The sequence below is a fragment of the Ooceraea biroi genome, chromosome 9, assembly GCF_003672135.1.
Source record: "Ooceraea biroi isolate clonal line C1 chromosome 9, Obir_v5.4, whole genome shotgun sequence".
In the NCBI taxonomy this organism is placed as follows: domain Eukaryota; kingdom Metazoa; phylum Arthropoda; class Insecta; order Hymenoptera; family Formicidae; genus Ooceraea; species Ooceraea biroi.
This window is the reverse complement of record NC_039514.1, coordinates 10952362-10964873: the sequence shown is the minus strand read 5'-3', so window position 1 is coordinate 10964873 and position 12512 is coordinate 10952362. Positions and strand designations below refer to the sequence as shown.

At 41.1% G+C, this 12512-nt stretch overlaps 1 protein-coding gene across 5 annotated transcripts in view; it reads right to left on the bottom strand.

The window, feature by feature from the left end:
- LOC105281622 (pleckstrin homology domain-containing family G member 5) overlaps window positions 1-12512 on the bottom strand; it is a 116862-nt gene that overhangs the window by 24275 nt on the left and 80075 nt on the right. For all 5 annotated transcript variants that reach the window (XM_026972511.1, XM_011342963.3, XM_011342961.3 and 2 more), the window contains one exon: window positions 5583-5840. In XM_026972511.1, the coding sequence (XP_026828312.1) occupies window positions 5583-5840 (258 nt within the window). The remainder of the gene's footprint in view (window positions 1-5582; window positions 5841-12512) is intronic.

Genomic DNA, 12512 nt, shown 5'->3' with positions numbered 1-12512 from the left:
ATTACGTCAGGGAATATTTTTTGTGTCTCTTGCATGATTCATGATAGTATTGTTTTAATTATATTTTTTCTGTTTTTGTGTAATAAATGTTCTATTTCTGTGTAATTGTCGTTGATAAATAGCGATAAGAACCATCTCTCGGAATTTCGTTACCGCAGACTTCTCAACGAATTTTATTCTTATCTAATAACCTACACGTGAGAAAATTATCAATCCGTTCTCGCAAAACAGACGGAGTGAAGGACGTTAAAAGAGGAAGAGTTAAATTACACGAGAGGAGATGTGAGGGAGGCGAAACTTGAATAGACTCAATTTTCGTCATATATTATTACGCGTGACTCGAATGATCGGCGTTAACTTTGACAGAGGTATGCACCATCAATGCCGAATCGCGTTTGGTTGCACGCGATAAAGTGTAATTAAAAGGACACGATAAATTCTTGATACGTTGTTACATTGTGGGGACACATTATCGATATGACATTTGAGCAGATCTATTCGCTTATTTATTCGAATTGAATTTTGCAGAATAGCTGGTTAAATTTTCCGCGTTCAACTTGTGGTTTCATATTTAATGCTCGACCGATTTCGTGCCTGTTCTATCGTAACGATCTCGCACAAGCCCTTTTTACGTCACGGGCGTAGGCGTAGGCTGCAAGTAGTCCAAATCGACGCCTACGCGACCACTTGCATTTTAGCGAAATGTGTATCGGTCTAAACCTCATTCGCATATGACATTTGCTCACACCTTCCTATTGACATATTAACACAACGATTTGCGATTTGGCGTCTCCCTAAAATAAGCGACGTGTGCCGCCGTTGCAGTAATAAAATAAAACTGGAGAGCCTTCTAATAAATAAAATTAAGTGCCCCTGCGTTACATCTAAATCTGTAGATGTAGATATAGATCTAAACGGAATGGATCTTGAAATTTTAAAGAAGATGGCATGATAAAATTTTCTGCATCGTAAAAGCAATTTACAACATCAGAAGTGTGTTGCAATCTTATTAGGAGTTAATTATCGGTTTTAATAAGTACAGTTATAAAATTTTGCTTTTTCGTTTTAATTTCTATATTATAATATTATTTAATTTCTATATTCTATATTTTAATTTCTAGCAAAAATATCTCAAAATTGAAATGTGTTGTACGAAGCTGTGTAAAAATAAATGATAATTTTTACGTGAGAATTTTTTACAACACGGTTTCAGGAACAGATGAATGTGTATGTGAGGATATGCATGTGAATGTACTGAAACCACATGGATAATACTGATAAAGCTCGGGGCGTATTTTACAAATTACCACCCGTGTTCGCGTCGTTAAAATGACAGACCGTTGCCACGGTCCAATCTATTAACCGGATCTTATTCTGCGACGCGTTCCTCTCGAAAATGATGATGATACAGACGAGCCATCAACTTTATTCAGCGGATTTTTAGACCTCGTGGCCGATTACTCTCCTGGCTTTGCCGTCGTCGACCACTTGTGACGGAAAATTGCAGTAATTCCGCACTCTCTTGCAATTCGCCGAGATTTTTATGCCCATTAAGGTGCGACCTTGACAGCAAGATTGCGGTAAATCCGGGCAATTTTGCATTGCAAGGCGCTTCAGCTTTAAAGCTTCCACATGAATTAACAGTCTTCTGCTTTGTATTACAACTGTGATTTACGCTCCTCTCCCTCTGCGAAGATTATTTACATAGTAATTATATCGATAATTACATAACAATATGTAACAAATGAGCGAAGAAATATAATTGCTATTTAAACAATTTAAATTTTTCAGTCAAATCAGAAAATAATGACAAAATGTTTGATTAAGACTCGTATTAAATGCTCTCGTTTGATGATCCATTGTAATCTGTTATTATGCGGGTTGCGGGACATACTTGTATTTCCACACGCACTCGAAACTGCTATTTCGTTTACTAAATCGAATAAAAATCTGGCCATCAGCCACGCAATCGTGGCATCCTCAAGTGACGATTGTTAATGGTTGCTCTAGTGTCGTTACAGCGACATTCGAGAATCATTGTTTATTAACATTTGATTCGGTTTATATTGTACATCGGATTCTACTTTTGTGCCGCTTCAGCAATCGTGGTCTTTTTGCAGTTGCGCGAAACTGAGTCCGGCTAATAGCAATCCGATGTTCCGTCCTGTTTTCCCTCGCTATTTCATAGTACCTCCGGATATCTCCGGGTTTCTCATATCCCCGACAACTTATTCGCCGAGGGGATTACGCAAAGAAGCTCGTCGTCCCCTCGCAAAAGACCCGTTGAATGCCGGATGTTCGACAGCGTTCGGTTGCTTGGCAATTCAAGGTTCCAAGACGCTGCGCGATCCTGGCACACGCGCTTACCTTCGCGTTCAATATTTACGAAAAATGTAGCACGGTGAAACTGTAAAACATAACACGGTAACACGAAAAAACGCTAATGCATTTTTTATTTTTTTAACTGTTCGGTATAAGTAATTATACAGCCATGATGGTATTATTCGTGTGAGTTAATACAGAGAAAAAGATAAACTGTATATATGAAGATGAGACAAAAGGGAGCAATTTTCAAGAAAATAAATATTGCTTTATTCTTCTTTACTTCTTCGTGGAAGATTCTTCATTATATAGAAATAATCAGACGAATGAAATATGACAATAAAGTTCAAGAAATGTAATAAGGGGAGATTTTTCCCTTCTATCACCGAGGTACAGATAACATTTTTTTTACTTTTTCTTATCTCTCTTATTTCGCGTATTTTAATATCTAATATTCCGATTTAATATTTTGTAATTGGAATAAAAGGAAGACGGAATAAGAGATAATTCCGGAAATCACTCTGAAATTAAAAAGAATCGGTCAAGCTGCGTATCTCGGAGCGGGAGTCTGAAATATCGGAGCTCAGAACGGGCAAATTAATGAACGCTGTTGGTTGGTAAAACGAGATAAGGCGCTCCTTGTACCGTTCTCGCGGACAAACTGTATCTCGTGGAAGAAAAGAAGCAAGAAAGACGAGCACGCGAGGGGATGAGACAAACGGGGGCGAGTTAAGATTCGATCTAAGATTTCGCGCGATGGCGCGAGCGATCACGCTACGCAACGTCGCAAGGAAGCTTGTATTACGCGAAAACGTGATCTCGTTCTCTCTCATGGGTTATGCTAATTGACAAATTAATTTCATGGGATTACCCGGTTGCAATTCAACGTGTAAACTCATATGGTGTAAAGCGTAATATAACCATGCGAGAAAACGACGACGACCACGGCTATTATAATGAAAACATCAGAACCGACAACGCGCTGGCGTTGTGGAACAATTCCCAGGTGCAATCAGAGTTAGTTTAATCATCCCCTGCTGCCAAAGAATACCACGTTATCCCCGTAAATTCTATTCGGAACAGATGCAAGTCGTGAAGCGGAATCAACCGCGGAATCGGATTACAACTCAACTGACATGGACCGCGCTTATAAGATTCCGCTGTTTTGCATGCAAAAATGTAAAACCCGAATGTGAATGGGTAATGCATAGAAAATTTTCTAAAATAAAAACGCGAAGCATTTTTGTCCCATTAAATATGCATTTTCGGTATTTGCGCTTATTGCATGGACATTAACGTACAGCACGTAATATTCAAAGATGAGAAGAAACGACGTTGTTTAAAAAATCCTTAAACACGTTCAATAATGGCTTGACACCCTCATTTGCATCGTCCATCTACTAATTTACTGAGATCGGCCCAGCGATAACGCGCACAAATATGCTAATCAGTCCGTAATAGCTTTCCTCGAGCAGAATAAAATAATGTTGATTAAGACGATAAGAGGATCGCTGATTCGTGATATAGATACGACTCCCGTGAGTTCCTAGAAATTACTAGATAATAAATGTTTTCTGCACTTTTTTTCACCGACTCGAGCTGGGGTGAGGAATTAATTCTACCAGTAGGAGCATGAAATGATTGCGCGTGTTTCACGAATGATTCCGTCCGTACACTAATCTCCTCGTGCATTATTACTTGCATTATTACGTGCATTATATATCATATGCTTGTCAAGGTTCATGATAATTTACACAAAATATAATATGTTTAATAATTAATAATACAAATATGAACGAATGTTCACAAACAAAATCAATTACCGCCAGAAGATCGTTAATTGCAAATTGTTCACGTCAACAATATGGTTCTATTCCGGCTTTAATGTTCCTCACGGATTCAGCCATCAGAGACACAGAACTTTCATTTGAGATATGAGAGTACAATTCGCGTAATGTACGAGTCACTTTATAGAAAAATCGCAGAGCACCCTTGAAAGGCATTTGAGAGTGTTTCGATAGCACAAAGGCTCGAACTTATCCTATGTTCGATATACCGTACTTTGGCTTTCGTTCCTTGAGACGTCGAATTTTCCATAGTAGCTCGCTCGGTTGTTTCTCTCGCAATATCCGTAAAGCAACTGCATCGCAACTCGCGGAATCAAAGGATAAATTCGTCACAGCAAAACACCAGCGCAATGTTTTCAATTATTACTTCGCTTGACAAAGCTATGCGTAGGGGTTCGTGTTACACAGAGGTTTCGATGTATACGATTCCGTTGGAAAATATCGTATTCCAATTACCGTGCTCGAAATTTGACAGCATAGAAATGCCAGAGAAGCACGTGAAAATGTTTTCTATTTTCGCGAGCGGTCAACGCGCGTTCCTCGCGATTTTATCCTCGCGAGTTCGGTCGGCTCGAGTAACCCTCGAGCAACCGGAAGCGAGTACGCGGAAGAGAGAGGACATTTATATTCCTCTTGAACGACGTGTGTTAACTCGAGCGAAAACGATACAAAGGCCGCGAGAGTTCGCCGTCTTGTTTTATTCACGCTCCACTCGCCAGACCGGAATAAAGCAGAATCCCGCGAATAAGGGCGGAATTTCCCAGCTCGTTATATCCAACTTTTCGGCGCGATCCCCTTATTTCCACGAGGAATATATCAGCCTTTTCCACCCTCTCGTGAGTGTTACATAATCCGTTACATATTTAATATTATACTCCACGTCGCGCGGATTAGATTCTTGAGTATATATCGTTATATTAAAGCAATGGCAATTGATATACTCAGTTGGAAATTGAAGAGATTTTTTCAAAAGAAATTTAACGTAAGTATTAATGAATTGTTGATTATATGGTTAAAAGAAAAGGCAAACGCAAAAAGATAAAAGAATCTTATTTCTCAAGTAACTCGAATTTTACCGTAACAGAAACTTAATTTTGACTTAATTAATAAGATATTAATTAACAAAAGCTTCAAATATTTCATAAAGTTTATAATATGCATTTAGATTCAAAAAGAAAAATTACTTTCGAAACTTCGACAGAGAATAGTTTAAAGTTCTTGTTTATTAAGAACGTTAACAAAGAAATTAATTAAGCACGTCAAAAATACAGAAATGGAAGCGAAAATAAGAAGAGAAATCTTTTCCAAATTGCAATTGCGATTATCAAGGATTTGCGATATTCATCAAGATATAATTTTATGAATAACGTGTCAAGATTAATATTAATTAACATTACGAGAAATGTTGTTTACCTGAGATCGCGAGAGTTTGTGCCTGGTACGATTGGGGTGCACATTCTCAACCGATGGTGCATTCGGCACTAGAAATCGAGGATTGCACTCGGAGGCGACGCTTTGCGGGTGGTGCTGCAGTGGATGGGGTTGCTGATGCTGAGGATGGTGCAGCTGATGAGGTTGCTGCTGCGAGGGATCACCCCCCAGACGGTGCTCCCCCGTGTCCAGCATGCTGTTGCTCAGGGCGTCCAGTTGGGTAAGAGATCTCGAACGCACCTGTAAGGATCAACGAATGCTGTGAATATACGTGGAACAACGTTCCTCTTATTAACTCTTTGAAGCACAGGATTTTACAACAAAAAAATGCCTAGCTGCACAGGAATTTTATTTGTATAAAATGTGACAAAATAGTTTTATTTTAATTTGGAATAAAAAATTACACAAAATAATAAAAACAAAAATAATTGACGTCTGTCATCTGTTGAGAGACTCTAATTATATTAAATAAGTGGGACTATATTAAATAAGTGGGTGTAAATCTTTATGCTTCTAGTTATTTCACGATTTAGAAGTGGTATGAATAATGTCTCATCATGCACGTTCAAGCACTAAAATAGTGAGACATTTTTCCACTATACTATGCTTCAAAGAGTTAATATAATTAAAAAAATTAATTCTTTCTATTTAAATAAAAAATTGTGCAAGTTTTGTAAAGTTTCTAAAGTTTCGTCAACAGAATACCTCTTTCAGCGTTAAAAAGAGATGAAAACGGAAGAGAGCGTTTTCCTCATCTCTAAATTTAACACGATTGTCTCGGAACGTTTTACATACAATGGAAAACAGTGAACTTGCGTAAATCACACTTGTATATTTGCCACGTGCAGGGTCATGAGCAATCCTTTGATATCAAATATCTATCTCTCTTCCTCCCCATTATTCTCCAATTACTCGCTCGAGGATTATGGCGAACGCCCCGAAATTGCGCGTGCGAGCATTGCGATCCGTATTATTGCTCGCGCGCGCAAACGACCAACAATAAAACAGATTTGTGGCCGCAATTAAATGCACCGGTATGCGCGAGACGCGCACGTAGTCGTTCAAAAAGAGCTCGTAAGAGAGCGGAGGGTGACATATTCGGGAGTGAAAAGAGTCTCGACCGAGGGCCTGGCATTACCGAACCATCGGGTGGCATGGCAACGGGGGAAACACACGAGACTTCCTGGGAGATAAATTCCGGGTCGCCTTCACGAAACGGGTCACCGGACGATCGATTTATGCGCGGAATTGATCCCTTTCTGTCCATCCGTTTGTTGGGGTTGTTCGTTATCACGATTTACTTGTTGTGCACATCCCTTTCTCTGTTCTCTTCGCCTTCGTGTTGTCCTATTCGTTGCAATAACTTATTACTACAACGTCGACGAGGACGCTCATAGTCGTCCTCTCGAAAGGATTCTTCTATCGGGTGACCTCTCATCACTCGCGATGAAACGCTCACGGTATAATTGGATCTTTGTGAGTCTTCGCATGTCGCATCGCGTTACCAAAGTGTTTGCATTACGACGGCTTTTTAAGCAACAGCTTTGAGCAAGAAGAATCTCAAAGGCGCGACTCAAGCGCAATTTGCTGATTGAAAAAAGGCGCATTAAAAATGATATTCGATACTGAACTCTTGCGAAGATAAAGATGAATAAAGATACAGTATTGCATTATTTTTAATAGTTTATATTTCTCATTTGTAACGCAAAGATGTATTTTATTGTAAGTTTCAGGAATATTCTCGTTACAGAAGCATTTCTTGATGCGACTTTGCGAAATGGTAACTTTGCAAATGGTACTGCAAAGCGCTCTCAGTCAAATTCCGAATACTCAGAATAGTTCTTCATAAAATCCTTGCTGCTTTTGTGGTCTTTCACAAAATAACGCGAGACGTTATTTGTCTTTGTAGACGCTCTTATAAATAATTCGCACAAACGACGCTCACTTATTCTCGATCAGATTGAGCACAGTGTGCGTTTTACACCCCGTGTGCGGTACAAAGGGCCCGTACGTCACCGAGTGCCGAGTCCCCTTAAGCTGTCAACAAGATTCCACGGAGACACAATTATCCTGATTGATGAAAGTACTCGGGGCGGTTCACGCGCAGGGAAGTAAGCCGTTCTCGATGATTGCGCGAATTTATATCCGGCTACTGCGTCTGCGGGAAGGAAATAGGATTTCTTGTCGGTATAAAGCGATTGTATCCTGCACTCGATAATTACTCTTTAACTGCGAGGACGTGAAATTACGGAGCTTTAGCGCGCAAACACTCGAAAGAATCCTGCACACGTGCGAAAGTTAAGTTTCCTTTATTATATATCATGTAATATAATATTTTATTTTGCAAAGATTAATCGTTTTTCATCAGACGAGCAATTCTGTTGCCTTCCGAGAAGCGAACCGCGATACATTAATCAAAATTGAGGGGAACGAGAGAGGATTCCTTCGTTCCGGCTGCTGACTCGGCTCGGGATTCTCTCGCCGCGTTTTGGTTTCCATCTGCCCATCTGGTTTTCGGGGAATTTTTCATGATAACAAATTTTATTGGAAATACACTCCGCCCACTTGCAGGAAATATGTAAAGTTTTCGCTGGAGCGATATCGCGAACGTCAACGCGCGTCGTTCTGGATCTTTTAAGTGTATAGAGGGGGAAAAGAAGCAAATGGAAACAGATACATTTCCTCGATCGAGAGCACGGAATTCATAAGTTTTCGTGGTTTTGATCTTTTTCTCTTTTTGCTCCGCTCTCTCTTCCTCTTCGCGCCCTTCTAGTTTCTGATTTTCTTCGTGCTCGAATCCTTTTCAATTCAAGCAAGCAAACAAAAGAACCAGTTTAACGGATCTCTCCATGTTTGTACGAGGAGCCGGCTCGAATGTACATGGAACGCGAAAGAAAGAAAGAATAATGATAGTGCAACGAATATCTCGTATCGTCGATCCGATACAATCCTTCTTTGCGCTCAAGTCCATGAGAATAGCCATGTCACGCGTACACATCACACTTAAATATGCTTAAAGGTTTTGTTTATTCTTTATCAGATACTCCAGATCTTGCTATAAGTCTGATTTCCGAGAGCTGTGAGACCTTTCGTGAGACAGAAAAAATTGTTTTCATTGAGTGATTAATGAGTTTCGATTCAGACTTGACATGGAAAACTAAAGTTCGTAGGATTACGTAAACTCTTCATTTTTCAGGATGTACCTGTCGCGCAAAGGAAAACCGAATTAAATCGAAATAAATAACAAGCATGCCGAGCACAAAATAAATGACTTCAGTTTGCTTATCAGCACTAGTTGAATGTTAATGGGTTAACAAACCGCAGGGATGCTAGCGCAATAGAGGGTGTTTCTAATTTCGACGCTCGTGTTACGATGGTCTCTTTCTCGCCGAAGAGGGCAAATTCGTGTAATGCAAGCTTCCGTGTTTACGCGACTACGAATAGAATTCGCTCGGGGCTAAGGGGACGCAGAAGCTCGTCATCATCGTTTCTATCCATTTTCGGAACATCATCGGCGGGTTGAATGGGAGAAAGAGAGACCGGAGAAAACGGAAGAGAAAGAGATGGAAGAAGGATGGAACAGGTACGAACGGGATGATGGGAGAGTACCAAAACGCAGGATCCGGGAGAAAACTCAATTACGCCCTCGTCCTGTGTATCGAGGGTGACGCGATACTTTCGCCGCCTGCAATGTACATACTTTCGTGGTCGTTGTTTGCCCATCGATAGATTCCCACCGATAACCTGCTCGCACTCTCGATCCCCTCCTCGTGTGTCTTTCCATTCAGTTTTATTTCGATCCGTATCGCAGAGATGCAGCTTCGCGGAAACTGCCATCGTAGGCGAAACGGCCAGAGGATGAAAGTCCGCCAAAGGAACGTCGAGGAGTGCAACGTCGGGGGATGCATCGATCGTCGAAAAATATTGAAAGCGTTTTACCAGGCTAAAAGACCTATCGGGGTTCTCTCGAGTGGTGTCCCGCGACTCCCGAGGATGTCACATACGTTTGCGGGAGTAACGTAATACGTTGTATCGCGAAAACATGCTCATACATAGAAATAAGATGTTATACCCAGCGCATGTTTGTACGCGGCACGATGGCTTACGGGTTTTCATCTTGAAAACTAGCAGAACACCCGCAGCCGAAGCTGATTTCTGAATTCCGCGAGCGTAAATAGAGGATAACGCCTCTCAGCGACTGCATTTCGCTATTTTATTATTATCGCGATGGCCTCGGGCAGACAAATAAATCATCGAGCGTGAACACGGTTTGTTTATTCAAGACGAGATTCCCCCGAGACATTCTCTGACATCATCCGTTTTCGATCAAATAAATTCGACAGCTCTTTCCTCCCGTGATGCCTTTATTTCATATTTTATCGCGCAGGTTCACTCGATTTTCCGAGAATTTCGGAAAATTCGTGCGTTATTCTACGCACTTTCTGATTTGGACGTTTAATAGATTTATCGTAACGTCCGAGAAGCCACGAGCGAATGATATACTTTCAACTTTGCATTATCCCGCGACATTTTCTCCGTCGTAACATATTTTATTCTACAAGCGAGGAGAACAAAGAGAATGAGAGACAGAGAGAAGAGTGTCGCGCGTATGCGAACATGTATTAAATCGTTCCGCATGATCTCGTTTTTGGTCGATACCGACTTCCTCCATTCGTTCTGACTTACGTTACGAGCTCTGCGAAATTCCCGATATAAGTCTGTAAATGCGCACCGATCTTTCGTCCGTCTTACGACAATATTTCTCTCCCAGAATGTATATTACGTTATATATAAGCATATATTATATATATAAGTTATACAGGGTGTAACAAAAGTCTGGAAACGGTCGAATATTTCATAAACTATGCATTTTAGAAAGAAATGTTTCAGACAAAAGTTGTTTGGTTCGAAGAGGCACATAAGATGGTGTCATTGGTTTGACCTTGAGTGAACATGCCAAAGTCAGAAAGAGTTCAACTTTGTTTTTTTAAATTGAACACCCTATTTATTATTGCATATCCTTGTAGCTTACCTCGAGAGCTTTCCAAAACACTATATGAAAGTATTTTTTCGCTCATTACTCTGTGAGTTATGAGGCTTGAAAGTTATTAGTACCGCCGGCATTAGCATTACCCAAGGTGTACCGCATGGAGGTTGCACGGTCGGATTTACACCTCGTATGTGTGTGTGTGTGTGTGTGCGTGCGTGTGCGCGTGTGTGTGCACGGCAGGGATCAGGACCCCGGGGCTCGTAAAACATTTCGTCTTGTGGACCTTAGGGAACGTATAATACAGCAAAGCGATCTTATCTCGGCAGAGATGAGACGAAATGTTTTAAATAATTTTTATCTACGACTAGGCCACTGTCAAGCAGCAGACAGAGGTCAATTTGAACACTTACTCAACTAAACGAAACGCACGCACGCACAACAAATACACGTCACGGCAGGGAGGGTTTGGAGTCTTGAAATACCGGAGCAGTGACGAGCCCCGGGGTCCTGATCCCTGCCGTGCACACACACGCGCACACGCACGCACACACACACACACACACATACGAGGTGTAAATCCGACCGTGCAACCTCCATGCGGTACACCTTGGGTAATGCTAATGCCGGCGGTACTAATAACTTTCAAGCCTCATAACTCACAGAGTAATGAGCGAAAAAATACTTTCATATAGTGTTTTGGAAAGCTCTCGAGGTAAGGCTACAAGGATATGCAATAATAAATAGGGTGTTCAATTTAAAAAAACAAAGTTGAACTCTTTCTGACTTTGGCATGTTCACTTAAGGTCAAACCAATGACACCATCTTATGTGCCTCTTCGAACCAAACAACTTTTGTCTGAAACATTTCTTTCTAAAATGCATAGTTTATGAAATATTCGACCGTTTCCAGACTTTTGTTGCACCCTGTATATAATATATAAGTTACGGAGTGGCTTGCGAGCACAAACGCGGTATTACTTCGGGACTTTATTCCTGAGGTAATTTGAGAATCTGCGAGAAGTAAAAGAAGAAAGAGAGAGAGAAAGAGAATTACAGTTCTCAGAAACGTTCCTCTGTAAATTGGGAGCTTTTCTTGTGATATCTTTGCGGACTGCTCTCCTCGCGGCACTTGCGTTTGATTTTCGCGCGTTTAACGGAATTTCTCATATTACTTGCAATATCATTCACGCGGCAGACATATTCCCGCTTTATCAGAAAGCATCCTCCCCCATTAGTACCTGTCGTCTTATCAATTCGCCCTAAATTCCCGCGTCAATTACAAGCGTGGTGAGGATAACTTGCCGGAGGTCGAAGCTTGCGGTCCCCAAGCACGATCAAATGAAATTTTCATTAATTAATTCTACCATTAATCAATTCTTACCGGCATCTCAGTATTACTGTTCGGTTACACCGAATACCGCGCAAGATCGCAACTGTACCGTGCGTTAACGCCAAAATCGATTCATTGTGGTTCCACTGGCAATGAATTATCCGGAAACTCGCGAGTACGCGACTTCCTATCAATTAGCGTAGGAGGGAGGATTCAAGGGTTCCAAAATATCATGTAGTTTCGCAACATCCTGAGTAACTCTTTGATTCGTTAACTATCTCGACTTCTGAACTTTGAGGAGAGTACCGCGAGTTGGCGAGATCCCACACGGGTAAACCTCCGAAAAAAGGATATTGATTTTTCGGCGAACGGCCATCGCGCAAATAATCCCCCGTAATGCGGGCGTCTCGCAAAAATTGCCTGGGGACACGCGGAACACCTGCGCGAGAAATAAAAGTTGGAGACAAATAAAAAAGAGAAAATAATTATGCAACACTCTGTGTAACCCCCTAATATGCACCTCCTGAATGTTCGGCGACTCTTGTGACTCAACTTGGCGCGCAAGTATTTTTAACCCGCACTTTTACGGGGGC